At 26.5% G+C, this 26,096-nt stretch overlaps 1 protein-coding gene across 8 annotated transcripts in view; it reads right to left on the reverse strand.

Moving 5' to 3' along the window:
* LOC100212129 (neo-calmodulin) overlaps positions 1-20,292 on the reverse strand; it is a 26,451-nt gene extending 6,159 nt beyond the window's left edge. Inside the window, exons 1-2 of one of the 8 annotated variants that reach the window (XM_065812818.1) lie at positions 19,956-20,292; positions 16,339-16,382 (exon numbers count right to left, since the gene is read on the reverse strand). In XM_065812818.1, the coding sequence (XP_065668890.1) occupies positions 16,339-16,382; positions 19,956-19,971 (60 nt within the window). In that variant the 5' untranslated portion in view covers positions 19,972-20,292. Of the gene's footprint in view, positions 1-1,792; positions 2,006-9,115; positions 9,241-12,179; positions 12,300-14,905; positions 15,048-16,334; positions 16,383-18,438; positions 18,467-19,612; positions 19,668-19,955 lie in introns of those variants that run through there. The other 7 variants (XM_065812816.1, XM_065812820.1, XM_065812819.1 and 4 more) reach the window with 7 other exon arrangements.
* Between the last annotated feature and the right edge of the window lie 5,804 nt (positions 20,293-26,096).

The raw sequence follows: 26,096 nt of genomic DNA on the forward strand, positions 1-26,096 counted from the left end.
ATTGGAAGAAAAGGCTATAAGGAAATGCTATAAGGAAAGAATATAAGAAAAGAATATAAGGAAAGAATATGAGGAAAGAATTTAAGGAAAGAATATAAGGAAAGAATATAAGGAAAAAATATAAGGAAAGAATATAAGGAAAGAACATAAGGAAAGAATATAAGGAAAGCTTCTGCTTCGTATTCTAAGTTGTTGCTTACGTTTATAGGGCTTACATTTATTGTTGCTTACATTTTTTCAATTAGAAAGCAAAAGCCGTGATCAACAACCAAAAAACAAAAAGCCGTAATCAATAAATTTGAATGCTATACTCACACTCTACTATAAAGCTCATAAATTTTGCTTATGCAATTATTGTAATTTTTACAATTATTGGATTTTTTTGTCACGGAGCTCTAAAAATGTTTAGAATTTTTTATATTTTATAGAGAGAAAAAACAAGTTTTTAGGGGTTCCTGAACCCAGGCTACCATTTATTCTACAATTTCTCTATTATAAAAGTGATAGGTTTCAGGACTCCTAAAGTCCTGCATTTATTAGTTTTTAAGTTTTTAAATACTAATAAATGCAGGACCTGTTTAGACACCGATGTCAAATATTTAGACATTACTCTCCGTGTAGTGGTCGACTGCTCCTCGCTGTTTATTTTTTACCTAGTGCTTGTTTTATAAAAGCAGTGTTTAGTTGGTAAACAGTAATTAGTTACAAAAATATTGTACACGATTGTTTGACTAATCCTTAAAATTATTTAGAAAATGACATTTTGCATTAAAGTGTATTTTTTTGTTAAAAAATTAGCATTCTATGTGTTCACAGATTATACACACAAACAGATGCAAAACACATATGGACAAACAACAGTGTTGTACAATTATTATATATATTGCAACTATTATAATGTATTACAATGTTAAACGACACATATAATTAAATAAAAAATTTAAACGAGTTTCAATCATCTGAGACTCATAAATTGTAAGTTACAGATGGTTGATTATCTATTTAAGATCAATAAAATATTTTTAATAGCTAATTGTATGCAAAACAAAACTTAAAGAAAAAAAAACAACGTAAAAACAGTTTTACTTTTTTATGAAAACAGTTGATTATAGAGCAAGACAAACTATCGCCGTTTCTTGCGTCACGTGTTGAACTCTTCTTAAAAACGTTTCTTTTTACGTCGAAGCATTAAATTTCACAATAAAGAATTTTTATTGTTTGTTTTTTTTCGTTTTTTGTTCTTTTTTTTTTTTTTATTATAGGAAATTACGTTTTTTTAATAAATCTTAAATAAATCAAAGCTGAAGTTTTATGATAAGTCGAAACAAAAAAACAACAAAATAGTCAAATTAGTGTTTTTTACTGTGTTTCTTTTTATTGAAATAAGTAAAAACGTAAAAGGCAAAAACAAAACACGTACACTGAAAAAATAACATTATTTAGCGAGAAATTGGAGGTCCTGGTAGTAGACAGCCTCGGGCCGTCTTTTGAAATTTAAACTTTTACAAATGTACTTATTTATACTATTAAACGGAAACAAAATAAAACAAAATTAAACATGCGACACATAAGTCCATAACTCATAAATAAATCGATTAACAAATACCGTGCGGCCTCAATTAAAACAATTAATAAAAAAGCAAAAAATTAATATTAATAAAATAGTTTGATATTTTAAATGTCATACGACTCCGAACAGTTAAATGTTCGAAAAAAATCGACAAATTATTTCAGAAATTTCCGAAACACGTTTATCGAATTGTTTAAATTTATGTTTGCAAACATTACTTACTGAATAGCTTGAAGACATATTTTCAATTTAGTCTCTTAAAACACAACATTTATTGTCTATATTATAATAAATATTTGAATTCTTCTTCCAATAAAAATAATGAAATCATGAATATTTATAAAACCATTTTTCTTTTTATCCTGCTCAAAAAAATGATAAACATTGTGTCATGTTTATTAACATTACTTTACTAATATATTAACAGATCAAATCGCTTTAAGCGATTGCACTCCTTCGCAAGTGTTTAAGCAATAGTACTCCATCGCGTGGGTTAATTAAAATTTTATATTTGAAAAAAATCGTTAGAAAATATTTTCAAGTCATGAAAAAATAATTTTTTGTTCATGTTTTGTATAAACTTGTAAGACACTTTAATAATTTCTCTATTGTTCAAATTTTTGAAATATATGGGATAATACAAACCATATGTTATATATACGTGTATGTAAATGTATATATAACATATGTATATGCATATATAAGTTATGGTATACGTATACATATATGTGTAGTTTATTTATACATATACATGCACGTATTCTGTATAAATATTAAATAATAATCAATTAAATTATCACTTTTTTTTTCAATTAGATAATAGTCAATTAAATTTTTTTTTTTTTTTGAAAATTGAAAAAAAATTTGTCAAAATTTAATAAAGGTACTGTACAAAATTATAATATAAAATTAACTATACAAAAAGCTTCTTTGCCGATTCGAAATTTTATAATGTTATTGTTGAAATCAATTGATATAATATCAGTTGCTATTATTTAAGTTAATAACATAACCCTCCTGTGTTTGATATTGATTTATTAAGCAAAACTTGCGTCATATTGAATGTTTAGGGTCAAAACTACCCAATGAATCTATGATTTGATACAATAATATTGGTGATTTTTCTGTTGTTTTAATCCTATTGGTGATTCTTAGAACAATTACAAAAGATTAAAAAATTGATTTAAAAAAATATATATTTAAAACATATATTGCTGGAACTTTTCTTTTAATGAAAGTTTTGAGCATATTAAAACATGAAAGGTTAATGATGTCAATCATGTCGATAACGGAAATTGTTAATAATGACATCAAGTAGATTAAAGTATGTTTCAAAAAGGAACTTGGTTTAAAGAAAACATATTCAAAAACATGAATGGTGTAACTAAAGACACTTTTATGATCAAACTAAAGAGGTTCAATACTAAAGTAGAATTACTAACAAAATAAAAACATTTAAAAAAAACGTCAACAAAAATGTCACAACGTTTAACAAAAATGCTTATGCAATTATTGTAAATATGTTAGTGTAAGTAAAATAGAAAACTTATAAAAAACTAAAAATTACAAAACAGGATAGGGTAGATATCAAGGAGATGGGGGTAAATACTAAAGGGATGGGGTATATAACGTTGTTCGCTAAAATGTTGATGAATTAAAATCGTTTTTGAAGTTTGCTTTGTTTAACAGAAGTTTTTTTTTTTAAATCATTAGTTGACTTTACATTATTTGGTTAATGTTAAAAGTTTATAAAAATGTTACTCCATATTTCTAAAAAAATTCGCATAACTCATTCGTTTATTCATTCATTAAAACTTTAAACTTTGTAATATGAGTTTTAATTTTTAGATAAATTTAATAGTAATGCAATTAAATACAATTGATTCATACGTTGATGAACGTATGAATCAATTGCACACAAATACAAAACGAGTTGACAAATATTTCTTTTTTTTTTTTACTTTTTGTTAATCAACACTTAAAAAATTTGTTGTTTAATTTAGCCTCCAAATATAATGGTCTTATAAGTTAAAAAACAACAACAATTTTTTAAATATTAATAGAACAATTTATGCAACCTTAGTAAATATTAACTATATCTATCTTTTAAATCTATTTTCATAGTAAAAATTGGTTATCTATGTTTCAACCATACGGGCGCCAACTCTCAAAAAAATATTTGTTTTGATTTATTAGGAAGATTGCATTTATCAATAGTTTGAAGTGTTTGGAGTTAATTAGGTTTGCTATTCATATCCTCTCTTTTTTATAAATCGTCGGGACAATTACCTTTTCAGTCTGATCTTTATTAAAGAAAATAATGGCTTTTGTTTTTTTACTCTAATTTTAAGCTAAACAACAGTGAGTCGACGTTGATTATAATTAACTGAAGTCAGTGTGACCTTCACAAAGACCATCACTATTGATGACACAATTTGTTTGTAGTTTGAAATGCATTGTTAATAAAATAACTTATTTATTACATCGTACTATTTTTAAAAGACAATAGATCTGTTTTCTGTTTTTGTAGAGTAGTTATCAACAAAAAAACAAAACAAAAAAAATTACTACCTCCCCTCCTCCCCTTCCTCTCTTGAAACAAAGTCTACTATATCAATTCTGTAAGAAAAATATTTTGTATACGCTGCTAATAGGGGAAACTCAGCCTAATGGAGTTTTTATTTTTACCGTGTTTATTGTTATTACCGATGATGCAACGGTTCATACATACAATGTCACATAAAAAAAACGATTAATGACGCAAACTAACAACAAAAATACTTATGAGACAAAAACAATCTGTAAATTACCAAATATTAAAAAACAAAATATTGACAAAAAAATCCACCTGTGACAAAAAAATATGTGTTAATGATTAATGACAAAAAAATGAAGCATTAATGCAGCATTGCAAACGTAAAGACAAATATTTTTTGTAAAAAATTATTTTAGAAAAAGGCTCGAAAAAATCTCCCAAAAAATAAATCAGTTTTATTGCAGAAGTAATCTTTTAAAATGCAGATTGATTCTTAAAAAGTTTAGATTATAATGTAATAATTCTTAAATAAACTTTGATAATAATGTACATTAGAAGTCTAATATTAAATCATATCCTTGCACCGTAAAAAAGCTTTTCAAAACTTATTTTGTTATATTTATAGAACAAATAACAATGTTATATTTATATATATATTTGTTATATTTATAGTACAAATAACAATGTTATATTTATATATATATTTGTTATATTTATAGTACAAACAATAGTACAAAAAAACAATTAGCAATAAAACAGTATATGACACCTTAAACATTAAAAAAAAAAAAATTTTAAGGGAGAAAAAGAAACATTTTTCATCTGCAAAATCTAAATTAGTAGAAACAAACAATTAAAATTTTTGTTTGTTGATATCTGAAAGACGCAGATGGATTTGCAAATAAAAAACGACCAACTGAAACTAACATTTTTATACGATGATAAACATTCGAAAAAGAAAAGAAATTATTAACAAAACAATAACGTTCATCATCTGAAAAAATAAAACTGTAGAATAAAAATAGGTTAAGAAAAAAAAAGGCGTTCTTTAATCTGACTCCAAATTGATTAGATCTTCCCTATTGTGAATCAAAAATAAAACTTGTTTTATGAACGAATAACAAAAAAATATATAGCAAGACTATTTGTCATCCTATGTTTACCATCCTTTGTTTGTAGCATATTTACTTAAGGCTATACGACTAACGCCTTTTTTAAAAAATTTATTTCCGGACATTCTTTTTAAACTTTCTTTAAGTAATTTCACGCCCTATCACTCACTTCGTAGCTTCGTAGCGTATCGCTTTCATTGTATCCAAGTGTAGCATAATATGGTCGTTGTTTAAAATCTTTTTATTTTTTCATTTATTCTTCTTTTATCACGTCAATGCTATTTGCTCAACTCTCTTTGATTAAGTCATTCTACTTTTCGCCTATTTTACGTTTCTAACTTGGCATTTCCAACTGCATGGTTTTCACGTTTTTAGTATTTCATTTTATTTTTCGGATAACTGAAATTTAAGCAGCCGTGGCGCAGTTGTTAGTATACTGTTTTGAATCAACGAAATTAAAACCTCTGTCGTCTGATACCAGGCAGTGGGAAACTTCATTAAAGACCATTGTGTTCATTATGAAAGTAACCGTTTAAAAAAAAACCTAAGATTTTAAACTTTTTAAAAGAAAATGAAACTGATCATAAGTTTATATTTCCTTCTTGTCTTGAAGATTTAAAATTTAACTCTAACTAAAAATACAAAGCGTTTCGAAGAAATTTGAATTCACTATATTGATTAAAAGTAACTTAATCAATCACTTGATCAGGGTCTTTGTACAAACAAAAAAGAAAAAAAATATGAAATTGTGTATAAAAGTATATGATTGGTTCATTGCTTCATCGCCCACGAGCACACAAACTATATTTCAAAAGTAATTTTTTGACTTGATGAAAATGTTGCAACCCAACAAGAATAATAAATTAAGTGGGTTGAGTTTTATTTAAGTTAAGATTTATTTAAAATACTTAATTTCAAATAGCTTTTTTTAATTATATATTATGAAGCTAAACTACTCCATGTAGTAGATACACATAATATAAGGGAAAGAGGGAGGTAAGGGGGGGAGAGGTATATGTAATTATAAGTAAAAGAAAGCTGTTTTTAATATTTCATTTTAAAAACAGCTTTTTTAGACTAAATTACTACAAATAAATAAAACTTAAAAAAATTTAAGAATTTGGATTAAAAAGGGTACAAACTTATCAGGGAAACTCATAAAGCATTCTTCTTAATTCTGTATTATAGGGAGAAAAAAATAGCACAAAAAATCAAAATTTTTTGTTCAAATGTGGTTTTAAATGGTACTATTGATAACTTAATGTTGTCATAGAACACTGCGACGTTAACTGAGGAGGTCTTTGTCTTTAGTCTCTTTTTAAACAAGCACAAAATTTTAAAATAAATTCGAATAAAAATACTAAGTTGTTTAAATTTTCAACTTGAAGCTTTAATTTAAAATTTGAGTTCTGATTTGGAATTTTAAAAATTAGCATGGGTATCTCTAGCAGCACACTACGTTGGGCCAAAATCAAAACAATATCAGAATTGTTGGGATAACATTGTCCCGACGTTGGCCCTTCGTGGGATTTGTTTTTAATTTTAATTTATATAGCATAAAATCAAATACATCTTAAACAAAAATTGAATTCAGATATTTATATGAAAATGTTGTATCTAAGTCAACAATTCCAGTGTATGCGTTCAACATAGTTGCATCACAGTCGCAACAAATTCAATCACTGCTTTCATACGTACAACATTGCCTGCAACTTTTCAAAAGTTATCAAAGATGAGAAACAATTAAATAAATAAAAGTTATGGTTTTACATATATGACGCAAAACAACAAACGTACCGATTTTTCAACAAATTTCTTGTTTGTTTTTTGTTTAAAAAATAAGCAACAGAAGGAGATCATGTTTTTCATTATTAGTTAGAACTAAAACCATATGCAGATTATTAAGTCTAAATAACCGGTCACATCAAAAGTACGGAGTTTTATCAGCTGTTACAAAGAGGACAATCGCCTTGGCGGCTTAAAAAATCACGTTAATTGGAATATAAGATGCCATGAATAAAAGAAAAACAAATTTAAAAGAACATTAATTATATTATTTTAGGGGTATGATTCTTTACAGACTTTAACTACCTATTCCAAAAAAAATTCGAACTTAATTCCTGTATGCACAAAAATACCATGCGACCAGTTTTGAAATGTTATCAAATAAGTCAACAATTATCCATATTTCTATAGATTATATAGACGGTAAAAAACATGATCTTAAAAATTTATACTTCAACTAGTATATGTATATTTTGTTATAAAACCCTAGTATTAAATTATTGGGATATGTACAGTTAATTTCCAGTTAATTTCCGAAGCACTGGAAAGTCGCTACAGTCGTAGCGATTTTCCAGTGCTTCGCTTAAGTCGAACATTTGTTTAGTCGAACCGTTTTCCTTTGTCTCTCGGAAGGTTCGAGTTAAAGAGAATTAACTGTATATCTTTACGTAATATTTGTTGTGTTGAAATACGCATATTTACTTGCGTATATCCAACAAGTCAGACGTAACTAATTTTAATATAAAAGTGCATTATCAAACTTTACATCATTTTTATATATTTACAAGGTTAATATAATTTACAATTCCTGTAAATATAAACTTCTAATCAATTGCTAGCATAATTGGGGCTTGGGTTATATAGTGCCTCAAAATCTTTCCATAAAAAAGCTTAACAACATTAAGCATATTGGGTCCCACTGAAGCTTGCACAATGTGTCACAAATCCCTTTAGTCTGTTAAAGATTATAATTGCAAAATTAGGTTATATTATAACTTTCTGATAAAATTAAAAAACTCAATACTTGGAAAATTAATATATAGTCTAATTTTATAATGATAAAACCAGCATAATCAACTACATACATAGCAGCTTAACACAGTCCTATAAAAAGAATAAAAATTAGGAAAAAAGTTAGTCTTGTTAATTTGACAGGTTAGTAGAGATAAATAGTAAAAACCATATATACACCTTTTTTTAAATGTTTTAAGTTTGCTTCTAAGACACTTATCACTTAAGTTCATTACTTAGATTTAAATTCTTTGCTATGCAGATAGAGGCGATTTTACGAAGGGAGGGTGTGGGACCTTACCCCCTCAACCCTCCCTCCCTCCTCCTCCTAGAGAAGGTGATTTTCAAATTATAGTCAGATTATAGTCAGTTTTTTGAGGAATGTAGTCAGCTAGTCGGGTATATTTGACGTCGGGTATTTATAGTCAGATTATAGTCAGTTTTTTGAGGAATATAGTCAGCTATTCGGGTAAATTTTTTTTTTTTTTTTTTTCAGGAACCTGTTGGTACTTTGTAAGGATCCCCCCCCCCCTCCTTCTCACTTTATTTGTAGAATCTTTGTATGCAGACTATTACAATGACGAAACAGAAATTCAAGGAAAAAAAAGTCAAATTAGTTTGAATACTAAACTTTCTGATATTTTTGCTGATCTGAAATGTGCTGGTTTGCAAAAAATACGAGAATTAGAGCCCAGGACAAAAAATATCTTTGAACTTTTGCACACTTTAAAGATATATATTTTATACTAGTTCTAATAAAATTTTCATTGAAACTCTAATAGTTTTTATAAAAATTGCTGTAAAAAGTATTTTTTTTAATATTTATCATATAAAAAATGCAAAGAAAAAAAGTTACGTAAAAAATAACAAAAATCGTTTTCTTTAATTTCCTTCTTTATTCTAAGATGTTTTTATATGTGCAGTATGAAAGTTCAAAACAATGAAGATTTTATCAAACAAATATATTTTTGTTTTAATTTTGTTTAAGCAATTATAACTCTATAGTTTAGCTGTTTTACCTTTTTTAAATTTATATATAATCAAACTAATATAAAAAAAAATATTTTTATTGTCATTATAAAATGTTTTTAAAAAACATACTGTTAACATTCCGTGTTGTTTTTCATCAAATGCACTAAAAACATTTGCTAAATCTCCGATCGTCTTCATTTTTTAAATGTTATTTTATAAAGAAATTCTTTTCAAAACTTTTCCAATTTATTGCTTTGCAAATTAGCGAATCAAATTTTGAAAAACAGTTTTATTGTTAAAAAAAAATTTCTAAAGAATTTCAAAAGAAAATGGGAACATCAAATAAAATAAAAAAAATAAGTTTTTTAAACAAATAAGTTAGGCTATTCGAACTTTTGACGTAACTCTTCAGAACAGCGTTTCATGCTAATACATGCGCGCTACATATACTATATAATATACTATATATTCGCATTGCATATACTATTTCTTATTAAAAACATGTTGTATATTATATACAACATGTTTTTAATAAGAAACTTGTTTATAAGGAGAAGTTTAGAAATCTAAAAGTGCTGAACTAATTTTTGATAAGAAACTTATTTTATTAGGAGTTGGAGCAAATATTTCCTAATTGCTCACCTAAATATCACAACATAACACAAAGTTAAAAAGCACCACCTACAATGAATAGTATAAGCAAGTATTTTACTTGCAACTAGATTGGGAAAATACTTAAAATAAGAAACTTTTTAGTACTAGCCTATTTGCTTGGTTTTTTTTTTTTTTTTTTTTAACATGTATTAAGGTGCTTTTTTAAAGAAATTCCTAGGAAAAAGAATTTAAAAAAGTATGGCTTTTCAATTAATTTTAAATGTAATAAATTAATTAAAAGGTTTTTATCTATATTCACAGGTACATTTTAAATAAAAACGGAGTATGTTGAGTATTTCTTCTAAAAGTGATATAATAAGTCAACATAATAAAGTTTAGAGAATTGTACTAATCTAGTTAGATCCGAGCCGTAGTATTAGCCGGAATTACTAACCTTGGTATCAGCCGTAAGTATTACCCTTGGTATTAGCCGTTAATATTAGTTGGTAAACATAATATACAGTTGTTAATACTAACGGTAATAAATATTAACTGTAATATGTACTTGCCGTAAATCTAGCTCATAAAAATTATTAAAAATATGACAAAGTTTCTTTTTTTTTTATTTTTCTATGCAAGTAGGGGAGATTGGAGAGAAGTGGGGCATTAAAATATTTTTCTAAAATAACTTCAATATTTTTTTCAAAAATAAACAATCAAGTTTTAACCAATAAATTATCATTTCGGGCACTGATTCCATTCCTTAAGATTGACAGCAGGTTATAATAATAAAGTATATATATATTTTTGGTTTTAAATATTAATTAAAAAATATTAATTAAAAAATATAAAAATCGTTAACCACGTAATCTTCATTAAAATATTTCAGAGGTTTCTACAACATAGTTACACGAAAGTGATATAGAAGAAATTGGAGGTCAATTAATTTTCATTGTCCCACTTCACCTCTCAAAATATCTTCATTTGAGGTTCTTTTTAAAAATGTTGTTTTTACCACACGCAGGGAGAAAAAACGATACTTGCTAAATAGAGGGGGAAAATTTCATTGTTTACATTAGATAACATTGATTATGGACCTTTTCTTATTGGAATTTTTAGGATGTCCCCTTCTTCCGCATCCGACTCCTCTCCACTCTCCACTACAGTTTAAAAATTAATTCATATTTACAATAAAAAAACTTTTTTTCAAAAGCTACTGAACATTTAGTTTTGTATAACGCATTTTGTATGTGCAATAAATAAGATTGTAAAATATCCCTTTTGTTGTCTTCAAAACTTTACATTACTTGTGATATTTTTTTACTTCATGTATTTTATATTTATAAATAACATCATGCTCTCAATTAATTCTTAGTTTAGCTTTAAAGTAAAAGTAAAAGAATTTTTAAAAAAATCCCGGATGTTAAATAAACAGCGTATTTGGATACGCATAAATGTTTTTTATATATGATGGTGTATTAAAGTTTCCTGTTCCTCTTGTGTTACCTCAATTTGCGTTATTTTTTGGAAAAAACAAGTGAAAAAGGACATTTCCAGATTAAATTATATAATTGGATTACGTATATTGAAAAGCTTTATAATTTAATGAAACACAAATTATTTGTAATTACATCATTTAATGAAACACAAATTATTTGTAGTTACATCATTTAATGAAACACAAATTATTTGTAGTTACATCATTTAAAACAAAAAAACTAAATGTTTTTGTTAGTTTTCATTAAACTTTAAGTTCACTTAAGTAAAATTAAGATACCAGATTATTTAATACCAAGAGCCGAAAAATTATAGATGATTAAAAAATTATTCAAACATTCTCGGTATATTTTGATTATTTTTGCGCACAAAACTGGACAATTTGCACGCAAATCAAAAAGTTACCTTTATAATACCTTTGAAGTATTTCCGAATGTATTAAAATAACATGACATTTTTGAATTGTCTAAATTCTTAAATTCTTAAAAAAATATTTATATAAAATGAAATACATAATAATATTAATTTGTATTTCATTTTATAAAAATTATTTCTGTAAAACATTTCTATAGCTATCGCATGCTATTATAAGCTTGTGCTTTAAAGTTTTATTATAAAAACGCCAATCTTTATAGCCTAAGAATGCTATCTTAAGAATGTTTTAACGGTAAAAAAAAAAAAAAAGGTTTTTTTAAATAACTGAAGAACATCAAATGCTACTTTGTTTAAACTAATTTTTTACGAAATTATTTTTCATTATTATTTCTATGCATTTCTTAGATAAGATTCGATTTTCTATTAATTGAAACAAATTTTACATTTTCGGACTGCGTATAATAAAATTATTGACAACTTTTTTGATTAAATGTTCAGCGTTCAAAAATACATAAATGTATTTGTTCGTTACCGCAAAAGCAAGCAAAAAAAAAAATTCTTACGCTAACAGTAGAATCCTATGTTTATACCTAAGTTAATCATCGCTATTATTGGTACTTTATTTTCATTTTAAAATTGTTTACAAGTTGACATAAAGTTACAAAACAATTTTTTTTATTAAAATTTTTATTTAAACTTAAAAAAAAGCTTCAAAAAACAAGCTTACCATAACGAATAAAAAAAAAAATTAATTCTAATTTAAATCTTGAAATATATCTTGAAATATCTAAAAATATTTTTTTAAACAAATTATTGTCGTCAACATTAGGTTCAAAATTATGTGAATTCAAAAAGAATAATTCGCTTCATTAAACTAATGTCCAATAGAAAATCCTTGTATCTTCGATACGTAATTTTGGTATAAAATAATTTCATACTAATCTGATCAATTAATAATTCTTAATACATGTACACTAGACAATTGATTATGCGTTAAAGTTTATTGCAAAGAATATTGTCAAATTACTTTTTGCGTTACTAGCTCGCAATTAATTGAAATAAATTGATGAAGTCTCGGCAAAACAAACCACCTTCATATTGCGAGATTTTTTATTAATTACATCTAACTTGTTTTTAATAAATAATAAGGTGCTTATATGTAAAGCTAAACCTGTTTCTGTTTAAAGATGATTTTATTTTTTTTTACAGAATAATTTATTACAAATGGCATTTGCAAATTAAAGGTGTTGTCATGGAAAATTTGTTTCCAACGTGGCTTATAATCTTAAAAACATTACGAGTAAAGTAGACTTCATTTGATGTTAAAATGATAGAATTTTAATCAAAATTAAACCTTACATTCTTTGAAAAAACCTAGTCCTTTGAAAAAACTAATCCTAATCTTGAACGGCCAGGATTATTTGCCAGGATCAAAACATTAGCTCATTCTTTGAATCATTAACCCTAATTTAACCCGTCAGCGTTACTAGAAACAACAAAAAGTGAATTCTATAATGACTTATAAGATATATATATTGTCTGTGCTGAATTTGGCCAGGATTAAATGAGCGGTATAGGAATGCATAGAATATTATAATTTAAATTAAAGTTTAAATTCTTACTTTAGAGGATTTTTGACAAAATAATTTATCAAGAAAATTTCAAACATTTGATTTATATAGGTTGAAGAGCTATCATTGGACATTTATTATCTTATATAAAACATATTTATACTGTTAGAACAGCAGAAGATAAAGGGAACAGCATCCCATACTATTTAAAAATTGTTCAAAATTAGTTTAAAATTCAATTTTTCAATAAGCAAATTTTGATTAAGAATTAATGATAAATACTTGTATTTTTTTAAAGCTTACGATGAATACCCTTAGATGATCAGTTCAAATTAGCTAAAATATGTTCTATTTTAAACAATTAGAATGATTCTGTTTGAGTCAAACAACAGACCGGTCCCAATTTTTTCCTATTTTTTTAAGGATTATTAGGCGCTTTATGTATGACAAAAAGTATAACTACCCTACAAGTACTTATAGTTTTTGTCAAGGGTATAACTACCCTACCCCTAAAAAAATAGTTTTCTGTATCATAAACAATTTGGAATTTGAAAATTGCGCTAATCAGGCAATAGTTGAAGGCTTTGACATTTTCTATGAATTACAAATTTATGAAATTTTAACTTTTATTTAAAATGACTGCAATCCTTTTTTCAAATCAAGAACAATTTGTAACGTAGGATTGAAGTTGATAGTTAAGGTAAACAGATCTAAACACTCTCCTATTTTTAAAGTAGTCACAAAAAATTTTTTTAAACTCCATATTTCAATTGTTAAACATTATCCAAAACATTCAGGGAATCAGGTTTTGGATGTTTATTATCACATTTACTTATGATATTTTTATTTACGTATGATATTTAGATTTTTTCTTATGATATTTACTTGTTCTCTTAATTTTAATTTTTTTGTTGTTGATATTTTTTTTCCGGCTCAAATTTAAATCCGCAAAATTAAAACTGTAAACACAGAACTAATGCATTTTATTCACTACAACTAAAATTCATAAAACTAAATACACTTGGTGTATTTAGTTTTATGAATTTTAGTTTAAAACTACTTATACTTTTTATAAATAACATAAAAATGAATTGCGTTAATAATAATAATAATAATAATAACAATAATAATAATAATAACTATAATAATAATAAATAAATAAACAAAATAAATAGCGTTTATTCAATGAAAGTTTAAGTGGTAACTTTCGACAATCGTTTAAATTAGAACAATTATTATTAGAAAAAAATATTTTTTAAACTTTAGGAATTACATACAAAAGAAACACTTTTTGAGTATGTGTTTAAAAGACTTAGACCTTTAATTCGACCGCATTATATTGCTTTATTCATAGCGATATAGTGTGAACAACCATTTAGCTATAGCAATATACTAACGTTCACTAGAAAAATAAATATCAAATCATATTAAATAAAATAAAACAAGCCAATTTTGAATACAGATATGTATATAAATGCGACATTAATTAACATTTATTACTTATGTTTAAACCTTAACAGTTATCTTGAAATTTTAATTTTTCAGCTACATTTCTTTATAATTAATCACAAATATCTAACAAGACAGTTGATTAGTAATTTTTTTATCCCAATGGCATCACTTGAAAAATCAAACTATTCAATTACATATCTAGGACCACGTTAACGGAACTCGAAAAAACACATAACCTCTACTCTATATCTACCACAAAAATTATAACCTCTAATGAATCATTAAAAAGGATACCGTACACATACGCGTGCGTGTGTGAAAATGTAGGTGTATGAAAATTTTTTTTGTTTTTATTTTAATCTATCGATATAATATAATATACTTAAAAAACAAAAAATATTGAATTTTAAGATTTTTTGGTTGGTTTTACCTAGAATTGCAAAATTGCATACGTGTTGCACGGGCGCAATCAGATATCCACAATTTCAAGAACTTTTATCAGCCTCAGTGTGCCAGTTATCTTCTGGTACTTTTTTTGGGAATAACTATTTTTAATAATTTTAAAAACATATTATATAAGTATATTTATTGTTTAAAAGCAAATAGCATTTATAAACATTGCGTAAAATTAAAATATCGGGTTGTTGACTTTTTTAAACTAAAAATAGATTTGTTTTTAAAATTTTTTCCTGTTGATTAATAAAAGCAATTTCGTTTTTGCTGTCGGTAGATAAAAAGAAACGCGTTTTACACTAAGGCATAACTGCGAAAAAACGAGTCATTTTTAAAATTTCCATTAAAAGCAAATCGTGAGTAAATATACCAACGTTTAACTTTATCGAGAAGACATCAATCATTTCCTTGTTTGTTTTTATTTCTTTTTACATGACTACATAGTGAAGATTAGATTTTTCATTTTGCGACTTTTTATCACTATGCCAGTGAATGTTCCTTCACTGAGCTATAAATTGCTTCTTGCTGTGTTATGAGAATAGTTGGGAGGAGTTTTCCTTTTTTAATAAAAATATTATAACCAAACGTTCGTTGCAGCGTGAAAGCTAACTGCATTATTTATCAAACCAAATTGATAAATCGCCGATCGTTGAAATTCAATGATAAATTGATAATAACTAAATTTTTCAACTGCTTTACTTTTAACTAATTTTCAACTAAAAGTGGTTAAAAAAACTAATATAAACGATAATAACAAAACATATATATCATATATATGTATCTCTCTCTCTCTCTCTCTCTCTCTCTCTCTCTCTCATATATATATATATATATATATATATATATATATATATATATATATATATATATATATATATATATATATATATATATATATATATATATATATATATATTTTCATTGCTTCAAATTTTTGATAAACTTTTAAATATATGTTCAATTCGTGAACTATATAACTATGCCAAAAAAAAAAAGCAAATTCTTTCTAACATTAAACTCTTGTTACCCTTTCCCCCACGCAGTTAACTGTATGCATACTTTATTCGTATGTAAATTTGTTTTAATCGTAAACATGCATGTCCTGATCATACATACATTTACTATAACCCATACATGCACATGTTCTCATTGTACTTTTGCGCATGCGTACTTTCAACAAAAAATAATATTTGAGGAACATTATTTGAAATAGTTAATCACCCATAGCCACTACAATTAACGTTTGATAAAAAACACTCATATATGAGTACTATTGATCCTAAAACGAGTTTTATTTTCTGAAAATTCTTTTTCTTAACAAAAAAAAAACATCTTATTTTTATTATCACGCACACAAATATATACTAAAAAAAAAAAAAATTAAAATTGTCCCTTGGGAACCTTACCCACCATTTCCTGCTCTTCTCTGACGATATTTGCAATTTTACACTTTCCTGAATAAAACAAAAAAACTAACTTTTAATAGTGGACGAAGTCCATTATTAAAAATATTATGAACTGAACTGAAGGTTTTAAAATATTTCATTATTTTTTTAAACATTTTGTTATATGTTTAGTTTTTAGGATATAAAATATAAACATATCATTCTTGTTGATAGAAAACTTTTTAAAAAACTTTTCAAAGTTTTTAATTCAGTGATTAAATGCACGGTTTCAATAAGTGATTAATTTAATAAAAGAATAAGGGACATCGGAAATATATTGTCTCGATGGGCAAAGGCCTTTATTTATCGTTTTGCGTTTTGAATTAATAAATGTATATATTTTACAAATATTACGTTTTATATAATAAATGGTTAAATTGTTGCATTTTTCAAATTTATTTTGTAATTGAGTTTTTTAATTGAGTTCTTATTATTGTATCTTTTCATAGTTTTAATTATTTGGAAAGAATTTCGATACCAATAAGAACACGCCATAGATTACAGGTTAGCCACGGCTTACGGTTTAAATCAGCAGAATTTTATGTTTAAAAAGTTTAAGTGAACGTATTTTTAGAATGCTTAACGATTGAGGAAGCATTAAAGAATAACTGCGGATTTTATGTGGAAGTATTGCAAATGTATTAAGGAAGTGTTTTAGAATTATTAAGAAATTATTTCAAAAGTATTTCAGAAATATATGATCAAAAATGCTATAGTAATTTAAAGTTGTGAATGCACAGTATGACTTATTAATTTTTTATCTTAGGTCCCCAGGATATCATCACATCAATTTCACGGAACTAATAGTATGCAAAAATTAGTATAATGTAATGCATCAAGTATCCAAATATGTGAAAAAGAGAGAGAGAGATGTGAAAAAGAGAGAGAGAGTGGTAACACATTTCGCAATAACTAATAACGACAACATTTGAGTAAAATGCGCAAGCAGTTTGATTATTTGTAATTGAAAAAATAAACATCTACAACTACATAAACTACAACAACTTATTATTGTTGTTATATGCGATAGTAGTCTAGCGGCAGAACACTCAGCTCGCAAACAAGAGGTCTAAGGTTATGTCTAAAAAAATTTGTCTAGAAGCCTTTGAAATTAGCGCACTCAATCTGTTTCTCCGCTCAGAGGCCTTGTTTAACAATGTCTTGTTTAACAAGGTTTGTGTTTCAACGTTCAGGGTTGAGCGAGACAGAAAGTTTCAAATAAAATAAAAGATAAAATGAGCAGTCTCTTCAACTGTATTGTTTACTCCTCGACTCTGGAGCTGAAGTTGTAATAACACTAAACTTTTGTTTGAGTTTATAACACAAAACTTTTGTTTCAAAAAGTCTGGTTGAGACTTGTTGAACTAGCTTCAAGTTAAGCCTGTTTCGTTTAGAAATGCTGACTGAAACGTTAATAAGAGTGATTTGTTTCTCATTATAGCATATTTAATTTATAAAATGTTTTACTATTTGTAAATATTTATAAAATTTTTTGCTATTTGTCATGTGTTGGCCTGAAATTATTTGTTTTGACAAATGTTAACACTGTTAAAAAACTGATGAATTTAAAAGTTTTCAAAACTTGTTTAGTGCTTATGTTTTTAGGCGCTGCATTGCTGTCTATATTTCACATTATACGATTTGATATCTTAAAAAAGAATGAAAAAAATAAATAAACCATATTAGCTGTAATAAGTGAGTTTGTTCCTTAACTACTTGTTTCTACTTTATAAGTTTTATTTTACTTATCGTAATAATAATAAAAAAGAATAACTCAAATTAAAAATTATAATCACACTGCTGCCTTTTTTCATTTATTTCAATTACTAAAAAACAAGGTAAACAGAGCGCTCCCCGCTCAATAATCGGTGTTTTTTTATTTATTTTTTATTTAAAGTTTAAATACTACTCTTCACGTGTGTTTCAACACTTTTTTTATATGTTCCTACAACACATTTTTTACACAGCATATCTTCATGCTTTGAAATTATTTTAATAAAATATTTTGTCTTATTCAAGTGCAGATATATAAAAAATAAAAAATAAAATAAAAAAATTTAAATACCTACAAATAGCATTTAAATTACCCTCCCAGTGTCTTGTGATGTTGACTTGGTCGTGGAATTTTTGTCTTTATCGATAAAGGAAAATCTCGCTCATGATTTTGAACTTTATGTCTCGACTATAACACGTTATGTGACTATAAAACGTTATGTGTATATAAAACAGTCAGTTTATTTTGGTTAAGAAACGTAAAAATGCAAAGATAGGTAAATAAAAATATGGGTTTTGGAAATAATGTTTGTTAACCATTTATCTCTCAATAAATTTTGTAAATCAATTAAGAAGTAGTTTTTTCAACATCCCATGAGAATAAAAATAATTTTGCAGCCTTTCACTGGCTTAGATAATTAATATTACTTTTTTTGGTAGAATGCAAGAAACGAACTTGAGTGAAGTTTGAGTTGAACTTTTAAGTCTGACTTTCTCAAGTTAAACTTCAAAAATTAACTTTGAAGAACTTTTTGCTTTTTCAAGTAGTATTTTTAAGTTTAACTTGAAAACGGTCGGTTTTTAAGTATAACATGAGTTTAATTGTAAGTTCTACGCATTCACTCAAGTCGAATTTTATTTTTGAAGTATGACTTCAAATTTCAAGTTCGCTTCTCGCATTCCACCCTTAATATTGCTTTTTTTTTTAAATTCAATATTTGTGGCATTTTATTTGTATATAATTGGTTATTATTTACAAATAAAATATCTCAAAAATTTATTGGATCAATTGTTTATTTGCATAACGAATCAAAAACACTTTATAAATTAATATAGAAAAAAAATTGAAATCTTGTTTTTACTTCTGGTTCTCAAATTAAAATTTAAGTATTGTTGGTTTAAAGATAAGATTAAAAAAGAAAAGTATATAAAGTTATAACCAAAGTGAACTTTTTTTTCTTGATTACGCCGTTAATAAACTTTCTTTTGATTGCCCAACTATTTGTTTGCTTTTGTGGCCGAAAAATCATATTCTGGTTTTGTCTCAGTAAGACTTAGGTGGGGTCATAACGTTATAGTCAATTTAATGTGTCCAATGGGTTGTCAGATTACTTTTTATGCATCTCTTGGATATTAAATCTTGTGGACATCTTTAACTTAATTTTTTCAAACTGTTGGTTAGTTTATAGTTAAAAAATAATTCAATTAAGCATTAAAAATAATAATGTAATTTTGACCAAGCATACCATTAAATGAAGGATGAGGAGCGGCTGCTATCAATATCATGGTTTTAAAAATATTTGTTAAGCGCAATGGAAGTTTTGTGGATATCTCAGAAAGCCTCTTGCAAACTTTAAAAATGTTTTTTAAATTTTATGAATACTACAAATAACAGTTTAAACTTATTGGCTTTAAGTTTTTCATAAAATATATTCAATTTCATCTTTTGAAATTAGATAAAGAAATGATGTATGTGACACAAATATATTTAAAAAAGTATTGCATTTGAATAAAATCACTAAAATAACGTGATCCCATAAGAAAAACGAAGTATAAAACTTTAAATTTGAAACCAATAGCAACACATACCTCTTTTTATTTTCATTGTTCTCTTGTAAAAAAAAAAATTATTCGATAATTATTTGATTGCTATCTTTAGTTTTTCGTTCCATTTACAAACAAGTTACGTCACAATTCCTTTTTGTAATTAAGTCAAATTCGTTAATGTTATGCTTCGTTGCTGATCAAATTAACCATCTGCTATATTAGTCTGTTATTCTAAATAATTCGCAATTTAAACAAAAAAACAACCTAACATAACATTTTTGATTGATTTTATTATATTCTCTACACGCCTTCCTTTTAAATAAAGAAATTTTCATATGGTCATAAACAACACCTGCTTCTAAACTCAATAAGATTATATTCCTTATTCATTTTGCATAAATTATGAATTTTTGTTCAATATATGCAATTTTAATAATTAACAGAAGGAACGAGTGTTGTGTAGACATGGCAATAAAATGTTAAGCAAATATTGTTTATAAAGACAAACCAACTTTTATTTATGAGTTAAACATAAAAAAAAAGTTGCTTGCTTACAGTCGCCATCTTAAAACTACAATTTTAATGAAGTATTATATAGAGGATTAAATGGCTTTTCCTAAAACAACTCAATAATAAAATAAAGTTAAAAAAACCGGAAACAAAGTTCAATATATGTTTTTTAATTTAAAATATCTTTTGGTTTTCCGAAACACTCAACTTGATTTTATTGACCAAAATCAATTTTAACGTTTAAAATGTAATAATAACTAAGGTAGCGCTAAAAAGCAGTACGCTGTGGGTGGGCAGAGTTTTTGCAACCCACGTTTATTTTGAGATAAGTTATCTGAAATAAGTCATAGATTTCAAATTTTATTAAATCTGGTGACAGAAAATGCATAAAGTCACCTTGCTTAAAAAACTCATGCGGGTTATGAAATACTACGATAAAACAAACGCACTGAAAAATTGCCGATTTATGAGTGACCGTTTCGGAAAAAAAAAGAATTTTCAAACTTTCTTTCATTTATTTTATTCTATTAGATTAAGATTATGTGTTTAAATTGCAATCAATCTCTATTTGTATTCCACACATAGGTTGTATATAGATATTATTTTGACATATATTGTATTGAAAACAAGATGTTGATAATTGGTTATTTTGCGCATTCGTAACTTTGTGTATATGTTTTGAACATCATGCAAAAACTTTTTTTTTTTTCTTTTTTTTTCTTATGTTTTGCCGCATGTATAACATTTAAAAATTTCGTAAATTAAAGGTGTAATATTTACAAGTTTCGTGAGTCAAAATATATAATGGAATTTATAATTAAATAGTACGGACAGGTTTTCAAGAAGATCGTAATGACCTTATCACGAAGCCCTTACAATGTGACTGGTATATATTATGATGATGTTAAATATAATTTTATATTAAGTACCACTATTTTTGATATTCTTTAAATTAAAAAAAACTCAAGATAAAAATTGAACTCGAAATAAGCTCAACATAAAAGTTAAACATAACAAGATGGAGCATAATAACTGAAATTGTTAAGAAAATTTTTTTTTTTTTTTTCTTTACAAAAAATTTAACTTGAGTTTTTAACAACAATTTAATTTGTGTTTTTTTTGTGTGGAAAAAATAACTTTTTTAACGGATTGTTTGAAAAATGTGAGAGTCATTTATATAATACACATAAACGAGTCAGTTCACTTTGTAGGTGATACCCAGCCAGCACAAACACGTGTTTTTAGAATCTAAAATGTTAACACCTTTAGACGTCTAAATTCAGATAACTATAAGACATCTCAAGCCGTCTAAAAGATGACTACTAATAGATGTCTCATATTTATCTGAATTTAGACATCTAAAAGTGTTAACATTTTAGATGCGAAAAAAAACGTCTAAAAGACGTGTTTGTGCCGTCTAGGTATATATGTAATTTAATTTATAGTCTGTTAGAAAAATTCAGAGTATTAGTTTAAATTCAGTATCAGATTTTATAAATTTGTTTTCAAAGAATTTTGATTATCTGGATTGCAAACTGATTTATTTTTAGTTACTAGTCTGTTGTATAAATAAGTACCCTGATATGAAATTGAGAATTGGGAAAGTTTTGTTTTTTTGAAAGGTGTAATAAAGTTTCTTGTTTCTCTTGTGTTATATTTATTAACATTTCGTAAAACATAAATAAAAAGAAATGTCTTTTTTTATATATATAATTTAACAAAATGTAGTTTGTATTTAAAGAAGCCTCGAAAACTCATAAAAACCCCTTAAGAAGTCTGGGCATTGGGTGCGCTGCAAGAACTGTGACAGCATAAATCCTTGCTATATCCAGTGTTCATAGGTAGTCACTCTTTTCAAACCTCTATTCCGACGTTGAGCATCCTTGACGTCCGAAAACTGGGATTTTAGGGAATAGACAAATTGCGATATATAGGAATAGGCGCTTCGCTGTGTACATACATCAACTGATCTATTTAACCATAGGCACAGTAAGTGTGCATACATCGACTGAGGGTTTGGGTTTGGGCAGGTTGTCTTAAACTAAATAAATCATATTTTTCATGTTTGCGGACTTAAAGGAGGCCGTCGGAATAGAGGCTTGATATGAGAGTTTATCGTGTTTATAAGGAAATTTTCACAATCATTAGCTTTTAAAAATTATTTTAATATTAAAAGTAACTTTTTTTTAAATAAATGTTAAGCATCTTTAACGATTTAGCAGCCGTGGCGCAGTGTTAGTGCACTTGCCTCAGAAAAAAAGGATCTGTGGTTTAAACCCCACCTCTGGGCAAGTTTTGAGACATCGGTTAGGAAGGAGGCGCAATTTTCTAATTAAACGCTCATCCGCGGTATTCTATGATAAGATCGTAAGGACTTCTTGGGGCACCTAAGTTTAAAAAAAAAAAAATTTCTGCGTGGCGGTCTTTTTTAAAATTTATTTATAGTTTGTGAATCTCTTTAATAATAATAAAAATCCATACTATTTAGAAGAAATTGAATGTTTTGAGGTTCATGGTTGGCTCTAGGCATAGACAAACTACGCAAACTAGGCATCCGATTTGTGGGGGCACAAGACTCAGTAAATTTTTATTTTACTTTGAGAAAGTAACACTATTGAATTAGTTGACGGAGTTAAATAAGAGATGGAATAATTTTTGAAAATTATTTGTTTAACGAATCGCAAATAGTAGTGAAGTTTACGCCTTCTTCCTTACCAAAGTTGCTTATTGGGCTGGAGTCGGTGTCGAACCTCGAACATCTTGGTTCTGAGCCAGAATTCTTACCACTGCGCCATGGCTTCAAGATGTGCCCAGAGCAAGTATAATTCAGTCAGCTGAAAATGTTATAACATGCAAACAAGCAACTTTAAAAAAAAAAACTTTAAAAAACATGACAATTTATTGGATTTGTAGAGCAACAGCTTGTGAACTAACATGCAATTTAGATACTCCCCAACGTATTTTGAGTGTGTTTCTTATGACAGATCTGTCTTAAACTTTGGAAATGAGTTCAAAGAACAATAAATAAAGACCTTACGGCAAAAGAAGCAATAGATTGCATCAGAAAAAGGAAATTAGATTAACTGCAATGAGAAATGATGCTAAGGAGTTTGAAATGGTAAACTGTCTAAATAATAAATGGTCCCTGTTATAACATTTTAAAACCGTTTATTTTAAATAAAATTTTAATGACAGATCTGTCTTAAATTTTGGAAATGAATTCAAAAAAAGAATAAAAAAAGTACCTCACGGCAAAAGAAACAAATAGATTGCATCAGAAAAATGGAGATCAGATTAACTACGATGAGAAATGATGTTAAGGAGTTTAAAATGGTAAATTGTCTAAATAATAAATGGTGCCTGTTGTAACATTTTAAAATTGTTTATTTTTAATAAAATTTTAATGATATAATTGTTTATTTTATTTGATGATGATAACGATAATTGTTTATTAAGCTAATCAAAAAAGTTGGAGAACTGGGAATAAGTATGAATCCCATAAAAAGTTAAGACACGTGCTGCATAGACTTCTGGGCTTGATAGCGCATGATGCGGCACCCAGCTTACATGGTGATGTCAATTTGATAGCAGAAGCTCTTGATACTATTAATACTATTGTCTATGCATGTATCTTGGTATTATTATTGTCTATGTATGTATCTATTTGATATTATTATTATCTATGTATGTATACTATTGTCTATGTATGTATTTATCGTATCGATAAATTAATACTATCGTCTTTGTATGTATCTTGATACTATTGTCTATCTATGTCGTATCATCAGCACCTGCTGAAAGGAAGTTTAAAGAAATGAGGCGGACTAAGACATGGCTACGCTCACGACTGACTCCAGGTGTACTAAAAACTATGTTTACAGTTATCCATAAATAGAGAATGAATTATGTAGACATACAGAAAGTGACAAAAGAGTTTATATCTAAGTCTTCGCAAAGAAAGAATTACCATGGAAATTTTTTGTCTATTGTTATAAATTTGTTATAAATTTATACTTAAATTGTGCTAGTTATTTATAATTTAGGTCAAAAAACGGAAACAGTAAATTAATAAACGTTATTTTGTACATGTTTGGCAACACTCATGAGTAGGAAAGATAATTTATATTTAGTTTTTTTAAAATCTAAATTGTCGTTATTCAGTTATCGGTATACAGGTGATAACCGTGCTTATCACCTTTATACCGATAACTACCACGATTTCTTTTAATTATCCAAGCATTAAATAAATCAAAAAACACACATAAAATAAAAGATAAATACTAATGATAAGCAACTTGCATTTGTAAAGATGGTTGATGAACGAAGTGAAAAATGGAAGAGGTGATATGAAAATGAAAACATTTAAGATCACAACTAAGACATGTCAGGGGTAGATCCAGCTGGCCAAATTATGACTGTCTTAGAAAAATAATTGATTTATATAAAAAGGCAGACATCAAACACAAGTATATCATCTTTTTGATATATTTGGGTTTAATACTTACTGTCTTATCAGCAAATATGAATTAAATAAAGCTGTTACCTTGCTTAAGCTTAAAGAAATAGTTATTGTTGACAAATTTATTGGTTTAACGCTTAAATGAAATTTTTTCTTGAATTAACAAAAATATTCAGTTCATATTCACTTCAAAAATATTCAGTTCATATTATGTTTATATTCGTTGCGCATATTCCTAGATGTTCAGTGGGTGTATGGAAAATTAATGCAAGATGAAATAAATATGCTTGCTAAATTCTTATATAGGCAAATAGATTGAATTGGAGTCTAGCCATATTTAACATTGCTGCTTATACACTTACTAATATTAAATAAACAACAACAATATTAAATAAACAACAACAATATTAAAAATCAACAATATTAAATAAACAACAGTCAAAAAAAGCACAAATCTAAAAAAACAAAGTACAATTATTTCTCTTTCAATTTTAATACCGAATTTCTCATAAGTGCTATAGTTCCATTGTTTTTTCCTTCTGAAAAACTTTGTACTGGACATCTGTCCAAGATCTCTATAATCAATAAATTAACACTTACTTTAACCGAGGACGTATTAATAGATGGGCGTTTAACTCATTGTTTAAAAGCCAAGATATGCGCTCTTGTAACTGTTATAAATAACAATAGCCAAAAATAGGAAACATTTGCGTCACGTGGAAATACTTTTATATGATTATACATCAAAATGACAACTGTTTCATCTATCCAATTAAATAAAAAAACTTTGATATACAAGGTATTGTGGTTAATATATTTTACTATTTTGTTAAAAAATATTCTATATATTTAATCACTCATGTATAACTCCTGTATAACTATATAACAAAAAGTTTTTAAATCATATGATTATTCTAGAACTCTACTCGTAAAAAAAATTCGAATACCGAAAAATATAAAAACCAAGTTGTGAGACAATAAACGATTTGTTTTCCGACAAAAAAGAGTAGTTTAAATTTTTAAGAGATAAGGTAAATTTAAATGTGGGGAATTTCAAATCAATTAAATTATTTTAAATAAGTTTTAAGTAAATAGTAACACGAGACATTCTTAATTCCAAAAGTTAGTGTTTTACGGGTAATAAAATGTTTACTAAAAGATGTTTACAAAGTAAAAATGTCGGCTAAATGTCGGTTTAATTTGTAAAGTTATTA

The sequence above is a fragment of the Hydra vulgaris genome, chromosome 12, assembly GCF_038396675.1.
Source record: "Hydra vulgaris chromosome 12, alternate assembly HydraT2T_AEP".
In the NCBI taxonomy this organism is placed as follows: Eukaryota; Metazoa; Cnidaria; class Hydrozoa; order Anthoathecata; family Hydridae; genus Hydra; species Hydra vulgaris.